Below are 19,742 nucleotides of genomic sequence, written 5' to 3'. Positions count from 1 at the left end.
AGGCAGGGCTCGATCTCACAAACCATGAGATCATGACCTGAGCTGAGATCAAGAGTCAGATGCTCATCTGACTGAGCACCAGGTACACCCCGTGTATACTCCTTTTAATATCTTAAGTTTGGTTTGCTAATACTTTAGGAGCTTTTGCATCTATATTTATCAGGGATATTAGTTTGTCTAATTGTTTCTGAGATTTGGATGAAGACACTGAAGACCGTTTGGATCTTCCATTTAAACCCAGTGCAGTTTCCATTAGGCCCTGCTCTCCCCTTTGCCATGGCTTCTGTATTACCAAGGTCTTGGACTGTGAAGTATTTTTTAGAGTTAGTAATAGGTTTATTTACATGATTTTTTTTTTAAATGAATTCTCTCGTGCTCTCCTACAGTTTGTGTTGTGTTTGTATTTCACATCATTGTCCTCACTGTATTCATAGTACCCAGCACAATAACTAATTTGAAGTTCTGGCAATATTCCTCACACCTTAGGAATCTTCTTAATGCTAATTTTTTTCTTTTTATTTTACTTTCTCCTTTTTTTTTTAATGTTTCACGTTTTATTTAAATTCTAGTTAGTTAACATGTAATGTAATGTTAGTTTCCGGATTAGAATTTAGTGACTCATCACTTACAAAGCACCCAGTGCTCATCACAGGTGACCTCCTAAATACCCATCATCCATTTAGCCCTTCCCTCCAGCAACCCTTCATTGATGCCAAGTTTTTCTAAACCTGAAATCATCGACATCAGAATTACTGAGTTTCTCAGGTAAGATATAGAGGGGTGATCAACTATTAGATAGTAACATAGTAACTGTTAGCATTGTGTTTATATACAAATATTTGACGAATCAGTAGTTTAAATTGGACTGACAAGGAAGAGAAAGAGATAGGATATTACATGCTCTAACTGGAGAGCTAGGATGTGTACCCAGGCAGTCTGACTACAGCCTGGAATCTCTACAATGTATCTCATGGTGTCTTGCCTCAGTCAGAAATTTTTTTTTAAGTTTATTTATTTATTTTGAGAGACAGGGAGAGAGAGAGCATGCATGCACAAGCAGGGGAGGGGCAGGGAGAAGGAGAAACAGAATCCCAAGCAGTCTCCATGCCATCAGTACAGAGCTTGATGCGCAGCTCAAACTCACAAACCGTGACATGATGACCTGAGACAGGATCAAGAGTCAGACGCTTAACTGACTGAGCCACCCAGGCACCCTTGTCAGATTTTTTTTTTTTTTTTTTTTTGAGATTCTGTGGATGAAGATGGATAGGCAGTCTGAAATCAAGCAGAAATCCTCATCATTCGAGTTTTTTTTTTTAAGGTTTTATTAGCTTTTTAGTAAGAAACAGCCATTATATACAGAAACCAGATTTTCAAGTAGTGTAATTTCCTTTTCTGTTTTCTAACTTGCAGTATTATTTGCCAAAAGAATGAACCTGATTGGCAAAGTTCTCTAATACTATTTATAGAAAATCTGTGGTTCAACTCTATGAGACATTTGTTACCATTAATATGACTTAAAAGGAACAGAATCTCCTATAGTAGGAATTGTTATTAGTGGGTCCTGATTATCAATCAGAGTCAATGAGAACTTTCTTGATCGTCGGCTATGTGCAGCTATATAATCTGGATCCAAAGAGAAAAATCAAACACTAAAAAGTAAAGCTTCCAAAGATTGCAATTGAGCTAAGATAGTAGGGTGTGCTTCAAATACATGTTCAAAAAAGGAGGTTTTTTTTTCATTGGAATGAATGACTTGCATCTAAATAGGGTTTCATAAGGTATAATTCAGAAATTACCCACATCAGAATTGTCACACCTGTAGTCTAACATGCCCCCAGTTACGTAATTCTGGCTGCACAGTGAAAACACCTGAAATTCTGAACTAGCGTCATTTCTGGGTTATCAAAGTGTCTAAACCCAATAAAAAACAGGTCAAGACAACCGCCAATAAGAGTTTTTAAGTGATTCAGGGGTGAGAATCATTATCTTGGTGTATATATTGTTGGGTGGCAGAGATGCTATATTCTCTTTGCATTGTCAGCATGTACAGATGCTCCTTTACAATATTTCTTACAATATTAACTTAATACTTAAGTACAGTCTCTCATTTTTCCTCTGGACTTACCCTATCTCAAACCTGCCCCTAGTACCCCTCCAATGTTCCCCAAACTTGGGGGATTGTGTAACTTCCCACAATTAAACTTCAGAAACAAAATTCTAAATTTTGTCCTTTATTTCAGTAAAACAACACATGAATCATTAAGTTCTTTCCTTTTTCCCTTCTAAATATTTCTTTTTTTTCCCCTCCATTTTTTTAATTTAAATTCTAGTTAGTTAACATATAGTGTAATACTGGTTTCAGGAGTAGAATTTAGTGATTCATCACTTACATCCAACACCCAGTGCTCATCATAACAAGTGCCTTCCTGAACACCCATCATTCATCCCGCCCAGTCCCCACCCACGTCCCTCCATCAATCTTCATATTGGTCTCTATTGTTAAGACTATCTTATGGTTCACTTCCTTCTCTCTTTTATTTCCTTCTAAAATGTTTCTAAATTCCGTCTACTTGAGCTTCCCATGCTAATCAACAAATTTCTCATCTTGAAAATAGTCTCGATCAGGCTCCTTTGATAGATGTTCTTCTAAGAAACCACATTTCATCCAGAGTGGTTTTTCCGAAATGCAAATCTGATCATACTGTTCTCTGCTTAAAAGTTGCCAGCAGCTTCCAGTTTTCTAATCCCACCCCCCAGCATATGATCTAGGGAAGATTCTGATCTCTGGCCCTTTATCTCCACAGCCTCATCTTCCACTTCATCTCTGGTTACTCATCGCCCACCCCTTAAGCCATCCTGATCGCATATCCAGCTGGGTCCAGTTCCTTGAGTGCACCTGTCAGCATTCACGCACTTTGCTCTGTGGATGAGCTACCTTTGCCTCAGCTCAAATCATTGTAGGCTTCTCTGGCCAGCTCATTCTCGCCGGGTTATCGTACTGTCAGTTCCCATAGTACCACGTATTTCTTATATCATGGCACTTACCTCGTGCTATTGTAAATGGTTACTAAGGTTTCAATATTCCCAGCCAGTAGTTCAAGAGAAGGGTCTGTTTTTCTTTAGTTTTTTTCATCTGCATATGGTTCTATTTCTCACACTTCAGTGAATAAAAACCAAGTAACGTTTTAAATGGCAAATCATGAAGATAATTAGGGTCTCAAAAGCTCCAGCACTGAATGATGATTATGGAAATCAGGAAGATGATGGTGATAACAATTCATAATACTAATGGATAGCATTGTTGAGTGCTCACTCAATGGTGGCCCTTACACTAAGTGCTTTATGGTAATTATTGTATCATTATATCATATTATATCATGATAGTGATCATGGCAACCCTAAAATGTAGTTACTGTTATTCCAGTTTATAGATGAGGAAACTGAGGTTTGGAAACAGTATGTAATTCCTGCATGGTTCCAAAGCTAGTAAGTGGTAAAGTCAGAATCCAAATTAAGCAACAGATTGCAGTCAGTAGTTGTCTCTACTGCCTTCAAGATAAGGACTAGGGCAGTAGTTACCAGAAATAGGAATTTTACAGATCAGTACAATTTTGTGTGTTTTTAATTTTTAATTTTTTTTTTTTTTTTGAGAGAAAGAGACAGAGCATGAGCAGGGGGTGGGCAGAGACAGCGGGAGAGACAAAACCTGAAGCAGGCTCCAGGCTCTGAGCTGTCAGCACAGAGCCTGATGTGGGGCTCGAATCCACAAACCATGAGATCATGACCTGAGCCAAAGTCAGACACTTAATTGGGCCACCCAGGTACCCAGATCAGTATAATTTTGAAATTTAAAAAGGGATTGGGGGGCGGGGCTAAGTTTGTTTAGCAACTGATGGATTAACCAACTCTTGATTTCAGCTCCGGTTATGGTCTCACAGTTTGTGAGTTTGAAAGCTGGGACGGGCTCTGCACTGATAATGCCATCTCCGTGGGATTTTCTCTCACTCTCTCTCTTCCCCTCCTGCCTCCTCTGTGCATGTGCGTATGCACACTCTCTATCTCCCAAAATAAATAAACTTAAAAAAATTAAAAAAAATAATAAGGGAACAGAGCACAAGAAATGACAAGTGATATTAGTTGGTTAACCATTTTGCTTTTTACAATAGTTATCATGAACTATTCATAATTTCATACAAGTTCCTTTTTTCTTAAACTAAGCAATTAGAGAGACTACCTGAAAAAAGGCAATCCTTCCCGGTATAAGAAATTGGCAATCTTACTCAGATCTAGGTACATAAATTGTTCTTATATCACTGAAAATGTTAGATAAACATTTAAAGATACATTAGGATCCTGGGATACTCAAAATCTATGATAATTATGGTAAAGCATTTTGAAAAAAAATTATGAACCTAAAAAAATCTCAAACTTAGAAATTCTAAGAGCATGCTTTTGGTAAAAATGTTTTTTAATGTATTAAGTATAATTTATAATCTGCTGTTTGAGTCTAGGTTTACACTTTAAAACCTTAGTGGCAGAAATTCAAAAACTGCCTAGTCTATCACTATAATAAATGTGTGGAAGAAGTTCTATGTTAAATCTAGCACATTTGACAGTGGTATGTGCTGAGTGATTTTATGGATTTCTTTTCATTATAATAGATATGAACTTGTGGCCTTAACTACTAATTTTGGCAAATTATAGTAGTTTTCCAGTTATGGCAGTATTAATAAATTTCCTTCTTGAATATATTTATCTGAAAAAGTACAGTCCATTTAAAAAATACATTAAAGAGACAGCACTGTTGATTTATTTTAGTTTATAGAAAATGACATACATGCTCCATGAATAACTGTCCTTTAAGATATAAACACTTTAAGCATTAAGAAATACCCAGTACCTTGAATTTGTTGGGACCTCATACTGGTACCTAAATTTTTCCAGTGGTAGCCCCAAACTAAAGGTCAGAGATGAGCCTTTCAGATCTAAAATTCTGAGGCCAGGTTGACGACTGAGGGTCAGTTGAGTTACCTTCCAGAAGAGACTGTCAGTATGTGTCTGTGGATGTGCAAAGGGATATTTTAATCCTAGGTTTACAACTCTGGGAAGTAATCGGGGTAAGGGATAACAGTGGATGTTTAATTTTTGTGTCTGTTTTAAATAGAGGCGTTCTGAATGTGTTTGCCAGCAGAGAGAAGGAAGCCTGCAGAAAGGGGAGACTGAATATGCTTGAGAAAGGAGAATTGATGAAGCAAGGTCCCAAGGGAAGAGGTGGAGAGGGGTTCGAGATGATTGATAGAGGAAATGAGGGTGTCTCTGGGGAGTAAGAGGATTGATTGAGGAGATAACTTGGTACAAAATAAAGCCAGATGTTCAAAAAACAAATGTTATCCACCTTACACTTTCATGTAGGCTTTTTCCTGTTAAAATGCCTTGATCAGAAACTAGAGGTCAGGTTTTCCAGTAATGACCATCGTTGGTGCTCAACATACGGCATTCCTCCCATGCATACTAAGTTTTCTCTCTTAAGAGACTCCCCAGAAAGAAAAGCAGGCTTACTTTACACTAGATTCCACACAGTTTGGGGCTCATTAATTTATGAGGTGAGCATATGAGGGGACGTGGTAAACTGGTATAAATGTGAAAGAAGTGTACGGGTATGTTTGTTTTTTTTAATTCTTTACACGAGCCTTCACTATTTCAGCTGCTGTTTGCTAGGAGAAATATTTAAAAGTCATATGTATAAAACATAGGCACATTTCAGATATTCTAACTTTGTTTCTTTCAAATGGTTTTCCCCCCCAAGGAAACTTTTTTTTTTTTTTTTTTTTACAATTGAAGCCCAAAGTCTGAACTATTACCTTCCCACAGGCCTTGATGATGGCAAAAACGATAGGGAAAGGGTCACGGCTAGGTAAAGGACTTACAAGCACATTTGTTTGTGAGAGGTTTGTGATAGGAAAAGCACGTTGCTAATCCAAGTTTTATTTTCATTATCTTGCATGCTCCCCACAGGAAGGCTTGATGAAAATACATTTAGGACAAAGACTTGTGTCTCTTTCAGCTGGACGTTATATAATTAATCCAAACTGTGGTGACTTTAAATGATAAACTTTTATTCTGAATATACTGTTTTTGCACAAGATTTAACACAACATTTTCTGGGATTATAAATATTTTTATAACAGTATTATACAAATTTTTACAAAATGTGTTTTATCAGGCTAGTTAATTTCCACAAAAGTGTCAAGAGAACATAATAAAGGGGAGAAAAGATCTTTTGTTCACAGAGCCAATTGGCCTTTCGCATGGATGCACACTGAGCGTTTCAATAAAAGTATCCTAAACGCACGATCCAACAATCATACAGCACAACAAAAAAGACAGCTTTGTCAGGCCACGCGGTAAACTCAACCGGCATCTATACAAGACAGTATCCCATTAGTCTCCGTGGAATTTCTTTGAGTTAATTATGTGAACTAGAAGTAAGGTAGATGAAACTATTGGTAAGCGTTATCTGAGTCTTTGAAATTCTGGAATTTATTCAACACTCGATACTTATGTTGTATTGATTTGCTGTTTACAGAAAGGTACACGGAATATTAGCAATATTAACATTCGGCTAATGGGAAAACAACCAAGTTCTAGATAACGATGAGATATTTTCAGCTGTGGGCACGTGAACTCATTCTATTCTACACTTAAAAAAGTCACAATGTCCGTTTTGTTTCACAAGGTCAAGCTGTCTACCTCTAGATTTCTTAGTGTCAGCTAACGATCAATGGAATAGTTTAGAGTTTTAAATTAAGACATAGAATTTAAGCTTTGGTGGAGAGAAAGATTAAAATGAGATGTAAAATAGAAGAGAGCATCAAATAAGCAAGTAACACTTGGGTTGCAAAGGTCACTTAAAAGGGATACTGCCTATTTGAACCCAGTAAGGCCAGTTTTAAAGTTAATAAAAGGAATATTATAGGAAAACTTACAAATGGCAGCAACACTGTTTTGTTGTTTTTCCAAGTTAAGCAGTAACGCCTCAAGCATTAGAAACATGAAAAAAGATCATACTAAAATCTTATAGGCCCAGGACCTAGAAATCTCTTCAATCAAACTTGCTAACTATGTCATGTTAAAAACCTGTTACAAATATGGACCACGATTGGTGTTTGGCAGTAATGCTGGTTGTTCAAATGAAGAAAATATAAAGAAACCATTAATGCAAAAATCATTCCTGTTACTCAACACCAATGTAAGACTTATTTTGATTTTGTTCTAATGGCAAACTACATGAAACTGGATGAGTAGAGCCAAAATTAAATAAACCTAAGAGTCTAAAAGCTTTTTTTCTTGATCTCTTATATTGTTTAGTCTTTGAAAACCAGTATTTATAACAGGCTATTTAAGTTCTGGTCGACAATTAGAACTCACAGAAAAATCCTAAATTAAATACAACAGTGTGACGGAATGAGTGTTACTGTCTTCGAAAAAATGCTAAACGTATGAAGGCCAGTGTTAGGCATAAGAACAATTTTTAGTCAGAAAGCACGTTCTTACCCAATTTATCACCATGTATGTGGGTCTCATAATATAGGTTTGTTTTATAACAAAAAAAAAAAAAGGATCATAGCAAGACTCGTGCACGTAAATATATTTTGATGGCAAATGGAATCAATAGGACCCTGCCAAGAGATGCCAAGGTTAACTGTGATGGAGGCAACAATAATGCAGTTGATGAAAACATACTATTTCAGTGACATTAGCCATGAAAACATATTTAATAGATTTGAAGGATAATTTTAAGGTAGTTTGTTGTATGCTGGAAGCAATTCAGTTGTTTTAATGTGCATCATATATACACACGAACTAACATAATTTGATATTTTGATATCCCCTTCCCAACACTTTCATGACCTAAAATAGTCTAGCAAAAGTTAACAAGAAGTTTTAAATATTTAATTAACAAACAACATGATTTAAACATAGTGTTACTAGAGTGAGAAGTTCCGTATTTTTTTAAATCACTTTGGTGTTTTCTAAAATGTCAATACCAGTTACAAATGAGACTACAAAATCACAACAATGAGATAGAAATGGTTACTGATGTCAACTCCTAGAACAATAGCTGGCAAAGTGATTCCATTCCCGCTCCCCCCCATTTATAAATAAAAAATAGTTTAAATAAGGAAATATACACAAATGGTACCTAGGGTATACTGGTGGTGAGAGGGAATGACAAATGTATGCAAAGCTAAAAACAAAACAAATGTCTTTTAAGCTATGCTAAAGACGTGGTTATGTCTTTGATATGCAGAGCATATTAAAGCATGCTGGATAATGTTAATAAGATTTTGACTTAAAAATGACATATAAGAAAATTTCCAGCATATACACACACCAGAATTTGGCATGTTCAAAATAAGAACAAATGCATCTTGCCATAAAAAATATCTGCACACTTCTAGCCTTCGGCAGAATTGCTCACTTTAACTAGAATTACACATTCATTGTTTTTACCCTTTCTTCAAACACTGTTGACTCTTGAAAATTATTTTGAAAAGCATAAATAATAATCTACCATATTACTCTATAATGAAATATCTGATTTACTATACTAATCATTTTCACCAATGAGGCTGTATAAAAACAATTTTGATTATTCACAATCAAGTATTCATGTGTATACATACAGATTCAAGGTTTCCTATTTGTTCAGATTGTTATAAAACCCTCAGCAAACTGCATGGAAATTTTGGTCAAGTGATCATACCGCTTAAAATGGAGGGACAAAAGCAGCAGCAGCAGAAATGTTTGGATTTTATGTGCTACTATTCAAACGAACAAAGAGGAAACCTAGTATGAATCTTCATTGAGAACATATATGTACTCTTCAAAAAATAAATGTGTCAAATCTGATTTATGTACTTAAAATATCTGTACATAGGTTTTCAGGCAAAAGCACGAGTCTGTATAAAATCCATTAATTCCCATTTCACCATTTCCCTAACCCAATCATTCGGCATTGACATTGCACAGTATATTCAGAGTAATTGAACGACATTTGTAAAGATGACTTAAGTGCATTCCACTGCAAGGTTCAGAGTCTTACATAACAATAATGTCACTCAGTTAACTTTTCAAAGGACTATACTCTACAGTAAGAGAAAAACAAAAACCGAAAGTTAAAGTAGCAGCAGCATCATGCAAAATACCCTTGGTAACCAAAGTTCATTTATCACAAGAAAAAACGTTTTCCCCTCCCCCCAACAAGTTTCTCTTAGAGCTTTTTGAAATATCTGGCTAGCACTACATAACTTTACTGTGAACAAAAGAAACATTACATCGAAGCATTTATTAAGGGCTTACATTTATGAGGAAATAGGTAACATATTCAAATTGCACCTTCAAGCACCTTTAGTTTAATAGTTTCTTAGTTATTATTTTCAAACACCAATTCATTCTCTCAGCTAAACTTAATTGGTCATCATTTGTGTTATATTTTTGGCAGAGAAGCCATTCTTCATAAGGCATTTTATTTATGGCAAATTTTTTTTTGTAGAAAATTAGCCATTATTTCTATTTCAACAGATTACACCAATCTCTCTGTTTTGTTTTGTTTTTTTTTTTCAATAACCATTACTCAAAGCAGGAAATAATTTTTAACAGAAGAATACGTGAAGGCAAAAATAACTCCATTTTTTCCTCTAGAGATTTTCTTGGTAAAAGAACGAGAATTGCAGCAGGTCAAAATTCCATGTCAAGGTCAAGACAATTTGTATGATTCATAAACAGTATGGGGAGCCCTTTTACATGTAATCACCAACAATGCAACGACAAACTCTCAAATCTTCCAATAGAGCATGTATAAAATTTTGCTTTGATGTTATACATAGATGATGCAGCATTCACACAAGTTCAAGGATCTGATACCCTGACATGCAGCCAGTGGGTGTCATATGAGTCTGCGCCTTACATTTATGCCATGGTATGGGCCCAGCTAGTTCTGCTGATTCCACAGTTGACCCTATTTTAACGCGACCAAGGGCTCATGTTTTGGCGGGGTCTGAAGTTTAATTATGCAGATTTAGTTTTAGAAGGTCACAACTGGCAGTGTCTGCTGCCAGATAAAAGCCAAAGTAGTACAAACTGGATGCCAATGATGGACCACAGGGAGGGATTCAATCCAGAAACACCACCACAGTCAGTATAATCCTCCTGTTGGAAAGAAAAGGAAAAAGAAAAATCCTGAGGAAATACTCAGTATGAATCTTTGGGAGCACCCACGTATAGTCCACTTCTGAACTCACCTTACAAAAGTGCTTTAGTTTGAATCCGAATAAATTACATTACCCTAAACTTTATAGTTCAACGTTCTGAATAAAGCAATTTCTCTAGTACTGTTTCAAGAATGCCTTACATTTTGAGTTGCAGATTCTGATGATTAAGAAAGAAAACACATTAACAAAAAACGCTGTTTAGAGTAATATACTAGTTGCAAAAAAAAAAAAAAGGACAAAAAACAAAACAAAACAAAAACTTCTATAGTACCGGATATTCTTCTTATATATTCATGACCATAAGTAAAAATAAAATTTACTAGCAGATTTTATAATTCCCAAGAATTATGATTTTAGCAATGAGGCTCAATAAGGCAAAGTTTGGGACAGGTAAGATCAATTTAAGAAACACACTTCTCTATTTTCCATATCCCTTATATCCAATTTCAAAGGTGAACATACCATACTGCACAGGTAGCATCGGGACCTTCACCAAAATTAAAAATAATAATGTATTTGAACCACACCTGAAAGGACACTCTAAGGACATATTCAAAATAAAGAGCTAAGCTAGCAAGAGATGCTTGTCTAGTTTACAGAACCATGAAATACCAGCAATTGACATCTGCATGCCCCATGGTCTAGTGACGGCTCATGAAGTCATTAAGTTCCCTACTATTGGAAAAATTATGCTTTATTTTTTATTCCTAGCTTCTGTATTCTGTAACTTTTTCTACATCCTTAATTCCCTCTAATTATTGAATTTCATAAAAGATGATTAGGAGAGGGGTGCCTGGATGGTTCAGTCAGTTAAGCATCTGACTCTTGGTTTCAACTCAGGTCATGATCTCATGGTTGGTGGGAGCGAGACCCACCTTGGGATGGAGCTTGCTTGGGATTCTCTTTGTCCCATTCTTTCTGCCATCCCCCACATGCCTGCATTCTTTCTCCTCTCAAAATAAATAAATTAAAAAAAAAGATGTTTAGGAAAGTAATTAGATATGATTTTTTTTCTTACAGCCTTCACTATGCCAAGGTGCATCTTCCAATAATCAAAAGAATAGGCTATGTGAGTAAAGAACTGAGTAAAATGTTCAGAATAATTTCACAGAGACTCTGAGCTGGTTTGGCTTGTTTTCCTCACTAGGGTTTAATACAGTGCTCGCCACCCAATAAATAAAATTTCTATGAGTTGCATTTTCAGGCAGAATGCTTTTTCTGTTTGTTAAAGAGATGTCTAAAAATATATTATGAAAAATTTATTTTTCATATCAACTAAATATAAGGCAAAACATAAAATAATGATCAATTCTTGGTCCTCATTGTATTTGACTTGCCAGGAGCATTTGGCAATGTAGAATATTCTCCCCTTGCAATATTTTCTCATGTATATTTGCCTAACGCTTTTGGTTTCTTCCATAATTGTTGGGGGTTCATCTTGCTCTCTTTGGCTCAACATGCCTCTCTTCATGCTGTCTATGTGACAGACTTTTCCAGGGGTTCTTTTTATTTACACTTTCTTCCTAGGTAATGTAATCTGGTCCTATAGCTTTAAATTTCACACATCTGTTAATAACTTCTACTTTTATCCTTTTTAATAGGAAATGACTTTTGCTTTTTTGTGTTATCATTTTTTTCTTTAAAGTCTGAGTTTCAGTTTAAATGGACAAATAAAATTGTAAGATATTTCAAGTGTACATTTAGGTGATCCGATATACTTAGACATTGTGAAAAGATAACCCCTTCCCCCATTAAATAACATTTCCATTATCCACATATTTATCATTTTCCCCCTTTGGTGACAATATTTAATTTCACAGTGTTATCAATTGTAAGTCATCACATTTTATTAGATCCTCAGAGTATATTCATAGTATAGCTGAAAGTTTGTACCCTTTTACCAAACTCTCCCTATCTCCCCTTAGGTACTGGCAATTACTTTTCTACTCTTTGTTTCTATGAATTTGATTAAAAAAAAATTTAACATTTATTTATGGTTGAGAGAGAGAGCGAGAGAGAGCATGAGCACGGGAGGGGCAGAGAGAGAGACACACAGAATCTGAAGCAGGCTCCAGGCTCCAAGCTGTCAGCCCCGAGCCTGACACGGGGTTCGAACTCATAAACCATGCGATCATGACCTGAGCCGAAGTCAAGACGCTCAACTGACTGAGCCACCCAGGTGCCCCTATGATTTGATTTTTTAAAAATAGAATCCATATGTAAGTAATGTCATGCGATATTTGTCTTTATCTAGTTTGCTTCATGTAGCATAATGCCCTCAAGGTCCAACCAGGTTGTCACAAATGGCTGGCTGTCCTATATATCTATCTATATAACACTTCTATATCCATTCATCTGTTGACGGACACTTAGGTTGTTTCTATATATTGGCTATTGAAAAAATGTCTCAGTCAACATAGGAGGGCTTATGACTTTTTCTGGAAAAGAAATTTTAATGTTTGCTTTTGAGAGAGAGTGCAAGTGGGGGAGGGGCAGAGAGTGAGAGAGACACAGATCTGAAGCAGGCTCCAAGCTGTCAGCACAGAGCCCAATGTGGGTCTAGACCCAGGAACTGTGAGATCATGACTTGAGCTGAAGTTGGATGCTTAACCGACTGAGCCACCCAGAGGTCCCTATGTCTTTTCTAATTAGTGTTTTCGTTTTCTTCAAGTGAATACTTAGAATTGTTGATTCATAGTTATATTTTTAATTTTTTGAGGAACCTCCATACCAGTTTTCATAGTGGTCCCTCACACAGGACTCCCATTTTCCACATCCTTGCCATAATGGTGATCTCTTGTCTTTTTGATAATAGCCATTCTAGCATGTGTGAGGTGATATCTCATTGAAGTTTAGATTTGCACGTATCTCCTAAGTGATGCTGAGCCTCTTTCACGTATAGACATAAGATGGATATACTGCAGGTTCAGTTCCAATTGTAGATATCGAAAAAAGTGAATATCTCAATAAAGCTACTCAAATGAATTTTTTGGTTTCCCAGTGCATATAAAAGTTATGTTTATACTACAGTGTAGTCTCTTAGGTGTACAATAGCCTTGTGTCTAAAAAAGTACATACCTTAATTTTAAAAAATACTTTGGTGCTAAAAAATGCTAATCATCATCTGAGCTTTCAGGGAGTCATAGTTCCCCCCCCCCCCCGCCCCGGTCAAGGGTCTTGCCACGATTGATGATGGCTGCTGACTGATGAGGGTGGTAGTTGCTGAATGGCTATTGCAATTTCTTAAAATAAGACAACAAAAAGTTTGCTGCATTGATGGATGCTTCCTTTCAAGAACAATTTCCCTACAGTCTGGGATGCTGTTTGGTAGTATTGTGCCCACAATAGAACTTCTTTCAAAATTAAAGTCAATCCTCTCAAATCCTGTTGATGCATGATCAACTAAGTTTACGTAGCATTCCAACTCCTCTGTTGTCATTTCAAAAATAGCCACAGAATCTTCACCAGGAGTACAACATTCTATTTCCAGAAACTACTTTGGTTCATCCATAAGAATTAAACCTTCATTCATTCAAGTTTTTAAAAAAATTTCTTTAGATTCAAGTTATTTACCATACAGTGTTGTTGTGGTTTCAGGTATAGAACACGGTGATTCATCACTTCCTTGTAACACACAGTGTTCATCCCAACAAGTGCCTTCTTTAATGCCCATCACCCATTTAGCACATTCCCCCAACCCCCGCCTCTCTCCAGCAACACTCAGTTTCTTCTCTGTATTTAAGAGTCTCTTATGGTTTGTCTCCCTGTCTGTTTTTGTCGTATTTTTCTCCCCTTCCCCTATGTTCATCTATTGTGTTTCTTAAATTCCACCTGAGTGAAATCATATGATAGCTGTGTTTCTCTGACTTATTTCGCTAATCATAATATGCTCTAATTCCATCCACGTTATTGCAAATGGCAAGATTTCATTCTTTTTGTTCTCCAAGTAGTATTCCATTGTGTGTGTATGCGTATATATGTGTGTGTGTGTATATGTATATATATGCCACATCTTCTCCATCCATTCAAGTTTTATCATGAGATTGCAGCAATTCAGTTACATCTTCAGCCTCCACTTGTAATTCTAATCTTCTTGTTGTCTCTACCCCATCTGCACTTACTTCCTCTAAGGCATTCTTGAACCACTCAAAGTCATCTATGAGGGTTCAAATCAACTTCTTCTAAACTCATGTTCATGTTGATATTTTGGCTTCTCCCTTGAATTGTGAATGTTCTTCATAACATCTAGAATGGTGAATCCTTTCCAGAAAGTTTTCAATAAAGTTTGCCCAGATCCATTAGAGGAGTATCTGTGACAGCTATAGGCTTACAAAATGTGTATTTCCTAAATAACAAGACTTGGACAAGTGGAAATTACTCCTTGATCCATGGGCTGCAAAATGATGTGTTAGCAGGCATGAACACAACATGTATCTCACTATACATCTCTGTCATAGCTCTTGGGTGACCAGGTGCATTCTCAGTAAGTAGTCACATTTTGAAAGGATTTTTTTCTCCTCAGTAGTAGGTCTCAACAGTGGACTTCAAATATTCAGTAAACCGTGTTGTAAACAGATGTGTTGTCATCCAAGCTTTGTTGTCCATGGATAGAGAACACAGGCAGAGTAAATCAAGCCTAATTCTTAAGAACCCTAGGATTTTCAGAAGGGTCAATGAACAGTGACTTCAACTTCAAGCCACCAGCTCATTAGCCCCTAACAAGAGATATGGTCTATTGTTTGAAGATAGGCGTTGACTTCTCATCTGTAGCTATGAAGGATTTAGATGACATCTTGTTTCAATAGAAGGCTATTTCTTCTACATTGAAAATCTCTCACTCACTGTAGCCATTTTCATTAATTACCTACTTAGATCTTCTGGATAGCTTGCTGTTTTACCTTATACTGTTATGTTATGGAGCTGGCTTCTTCACTTCAATCTCATGAACTAACCTCTGCTAGCTTCAAACTTTTCTTTGGCAGCTTCCTCCTCTCTCCCAGCTTTCACAGAAAGGAAGAAAATTAGGGCCTTGATGTGGATCTGGCTTCAGCTTAGGTAATGTTGTGGTTAGATTGATCTCCTATGCAGACCCCTAAAACTTTGCCTTTTTTTTTTTTAACCATTTGTGTGTTCACTGAAATAGCACTTTTACTTCTAATTTCCTTTAAGAACTTTTCCTTTACATCCACAACTTGACCAAATGTTTTGCACGAGAGGCCTAGCATTCAGCACGTGTTGGCCTTTGACATAGCTTCCTCGCTACCTTTTAAGGTAAGAGACATGTGACTCTTCCTTTCACTTGGACACTTAGTGACCAGTGTAGGGTTACTAAGTGGCCTCATTTCAAGATCATTTTGTCTCAGGAAATAGCAAAGCCCAAGGAGAGAAAAGAAGCTGGGGAAATGGCTGGTTGGTAGAGCTTTCTGAACACAAATAGCATTTCTTAAGTGTGTTGTCTTAAATGGATGTGGTTTGTGGTGCCCCCAAACAATTAGAATGGTACTATCAAAGACACTGTGAAAACCGTATGTGACACAAAGACACCAGTGAGCAAATGCTGTTGGAAAATGGCACAAATACATTTGCTTGAGGCAGGGTTGCCACAAACCTTCAATTTGTTTAAAAAAAAAAAATGCAGTATCTGTAAAGTGCAATAAAAGCAAAGCACAGTAAAATAAGGTGTGCTTGGACCTGTTGCCCATTCATAGGAATTTGGGAAAAATTCTACTCAGATTCTCTGTCAGCTCTTTAATCAGATTTCTTTTGATATTATCCGACTTGATTTCTTTATACATTTGGGATACTGGTCGCTTATCAGATACATAATTTGCAAACAGTTCCTCCCATTTTGTGTATTGCATTTCAAGTTTATTGGTTTCCTTTGCTGTGCAGAAACTTTTAATTTTGATGTAGTCCCATGTTGATTTTTGCTTTTCTTGCCTTTGCTGTTGGGATCAAATTAAAAAAAAAAAAAAAAAAGAAATAGTTGTCAAAACCGATGTCAACAAGATTGCTTCCTAGGTTTTCTTCTGGGAGTTTTATGGTTTCAGGTCTTACATTCAAGTAGTTAATCCATTTTCAGTTGACATTTGTTGATAGTGTAAGATAGTGGTCCATTTTTATTCTTTTGTGTGTGGGCTTTCAGTTTTCCCAGTACTTTTTTTTTTTTTTTTTTAATTTTTAGAGAGAGGGAGTGCGAACAGGGGAGAACTGCAGAGGGGGGACGAGAGAGAGTCTAAAGCAGACTTCATGCTTAGTGTGAAGCCCAATGCAGGGCTGGCTCCCAGGACCCTGGGATAATGACCTGAGCTGAGATCAGGAGTCAGATGCTCAACCTACTGAGCTACTCTGGTGCCCCATCAGCACTATGTAATGAAGAGACTGTTCTTTCCCATTATACATTCTTGGCTCCTTTGTCATAAGTTAATGGAACATACATACGTGGGTTTACTCCTGGGCTGTTTTGTTACATTGATCTGTATGTCTGTGTGTGCCAGTACCACACTGTTTTGATTAATGTATTTGTATAATATAGTTTCATATCAAGAACTGTGATGTCTCCAGCTTTGTTCTTCTTTCTCAAGGTTGCTTTGCCTGTTACGGTTTTGTGGTTTCATACATATGTTAGAATCATTTGTTGTATTTCAGTGAAAAATGTCATTGAAATTCTGATAGGAATTTCAATGAATCTGTAGATTGCTTTGTATGGTATGTACATTTTAACAATATTCTTTTTTTTAAATTTTTTTAAATATTTATTTATTTTTGAGACAGAAACAGAGCATGAGTGGGAGAGGGGCAGAGAGAGGGAGTCACAGAAACTGAAGCAGGCTCCAGGCTCTGAACTGTCAGCACAGAGCCTGACGTGGGGCTTGAACCCACCAACAGTGAGATCATGACCTGAGCCAAAGTCAGATGCCCAACTGACTGACCCACCCAGGCGACCCCATTTTAACAATATTCTAATTCATGAGAACTAGTATCTTTCCCTTTATTTTTCAAGTTCTTTTATGTTATAGTTTTTAGTGTTTACCCCCTTGGTTAAATTTACTAAGTATTTGATTTTTTGGCAGAATTATAAATGAAATTATTTTAACAACTTCTGTTAGTGTATAAAATAGAACTCATTTTTTACATTTTTTTAATCTTGAAATTTTACTAAATTTATTTGAATAAGTGGATTTCTTAGGGTTTTCTATATACAATATCATACCATCTGCAAATAGAGATAATTTTTTCTTTTGCAGTTTGGATGCCTATTATTTTTCTTGTGTATTTGCTCTGCCTAGAACTTACAGTACTACGTTAAAGAAAGTGGCAAGAATGGGCATCCTTGTCTTATTCATGGCATTAGAGGAGAAGCTGTTAGTTTCTGGTGCTTGGCTGTTAGCTTCTTCTAATTTTACCATTGTGGATGATAGCTGTGAGCCTTTATTTTGTTGAAGTACAGATCATATATACCAACTTTGTTAAGGGTTTTTAATCACAGCGGATGTTAAATTTTGCAAGTGCTTTGTCTGCATTTATTAAGATCATACGATTTTCTTTTCCCCTTCACTTTATTAATATGGTTCACACTGGTTCATTTGTGAATGTGAAACTGTCCTTGCATCCCAGTTAATCATGGTATATGGTTTTGTGTTGTTGGATTCAGCTTGCTAACATTTTCTTGAGGATTTTTGCATCTAGGTTCTTCAAAGATACTAGCCTGTAACTTTCTATTCTTGCAGTGTTCTTGTCTGGTTTTGGTATTATGGTAAGGCTGGCTTTGTGAAATGAGCTAGAAAGTGTTCCCTCTTGCTATATTTTTGGAAGAGTTTGAGAGGGATTGGTATTAATTCTTCCTTGAATGTTTGGTTCAACTCACCAGTGAAGCCATCTGGTCTTTGGCTTCTGATTGTTGGGAGGTTTTTGATAGCTGATTCGATCTGCTTACTAGTAATGGATATGTTCAGATTTTCTGTTTCTTCATGAATCACTCTTGATAGGCTCCATATTTTTTAAGAATTTATCAATTTCTTCTAGAGTTCCCAATTTTTGCCATGTATTGTTTATATAGTAGTTTCTTATCATCTTCTATATTTTGTGATAACAATTTTAATGTCTTTTTTTCATTCCTAGTTTTATTTTAATCCTCTTTTCCTTGGTAAGTCTAACTAAAGTTTTGTTTTTCTTTTAAAAAAAAAACCAGTTCTTAATTGCAATGTATTGTATTGTCTTTTTGGTTTCTATTTCACTTATTTCTGCCATGATTTTTGTTATTTCCTACCTCCTAGCATTAGGCTTCATTTGCTATTAATCCTTGAGGTGTAAATTTATTTAAGATGTTTGTCTATTCTTTTTTAAATTTTTTTTTTAATTTTTTTTTTCAACGTTTATTTATTTTTGGGACAGAGAGGGACAGAGCATGAACGGAGGAGGGGCAGAGAGAGAGGGAGACACAGAAGCGGAAACAGGCTCCAGGCTCTGAGCCATCAGCCCAGAGCCCGACGCGGGGCTCGAACTCACGGACCGCGAGATCGTGACCTGGCTGAAGTCGGACGCTTAACCGACTGCGCCACCCAGGCGCCCCTGTCTATTCTTAATATAGGTGTTTATCACTATAAACTTTCCTCTTAGAACTGCTTTGCTGCTTGCCAATAGTTTTGGTTCAGTGTATTTCCATCTTCATTTGTCTCATTTGTCTGTGTGTGTGTGTGTGTGTAATTTCCCTTAGGATTTCTTCTTTGACCCATGACTGTTGAGTGGTGTATTGTTTAATCTCCACATATTTGTGAATTGTCCAGTTTTCTTTACATTGTTGAGATCTAGTTTGATACAACTGTGGCCAGAGAAGATGTTTGCTAGGATTTTAATCTTCTCAAATTTATTAAGGCTTTTTTGGTGACTTAACATATGTTCTATCCTGGAAGATGTTCCATGTTCATTTCAGAACAAAGTGTAGAATGCTGCTTTTGGATAGAATGTTCTGTAAGTGTCACTTAAATCCATGTGATCTAATGGGTTATTTAATTCCAGTGTTCGCTTATTCATTTTCTGTCTGGATGATCTATCCATTGATGAAAGTGGGCGACTGAAGTCTCCTGTTTAGTATTATTACTATTACTATATTGCTGCCTACTTCTCCTGTTAGGTCTGTTAATATTTGCCATACTATCTTTAAGCCCCTTTATATCAGGTGCATAAATATTTCTAAATGTTATATCCACTTTTGACTGAACCCTTTATCAATATATAATGATTATGTCTCTTAGTACAGTTTTTGTCTTGAGGTCTTTTGTGTCCAGGTATAGCTACCCCAGCTTTCTTTTGATTTCCATTTGCATGGAATATATTTTTCTATCCATTTACTTTCACATACTTTAAGGTGTGTGTCCTTAAAGATGAAGTGTGCGGTTTTGATTTGTTTTCCCTAATGACTAGTAATGTTGAACATCTTTTCATGTAGCTGTTGGCCATTTTGAT

The 19,742-nt window shown here is 36.3% G+C and overlaps 1 protein-coding gene across 9 annotated transcripts in view; it reads right to left on the bottom strand.

The window, feature by feature from the left end:
* Positions 1–6,098: 6,098 nt before the first annotated feature.
* CACNA2D1 (calcium voltage-gated channel auxiliary subunit alpha2delta 1) overlaps positions 6,099–19,742 on the bottom strand; it is a 494,087-nt gene continuing 480,443 nt past the window's right edge. For all 9 annotated transcript variants that reach the window (XM_086696816.1, XM_086696813.1, XM_086696812.1 and 6 more), the window contains one exon: positions 6,099–10,215. In XM_086696816.1, coding sequence (XP_086552942.1) covers positions 10,099–10,215 — 117 coding nt within the window. In that variant the 3' untranslated portion in view covers positions 6,099–10,098. The remainder of the gene's footprint in view (positions 10,216–19,742) is intronic.

The sequence above is a fragment of the Puma concolor genome, chromosome A2, assembly GCF_028749965.1.
Source record: "Puma concolor isolate L17-30 chromosome A2, mPumCon1.1.hap2, whole genome shotgun sequence".
Taxonomy (NCBI): Eukaryota; Metazoa; Chordata; class Mammalia; order Carnivora; family Felidae; genus Puma; species Puma concolor.
This window is presented reverse-complemented; position numbering and strand designations above follow the sequence as displayed.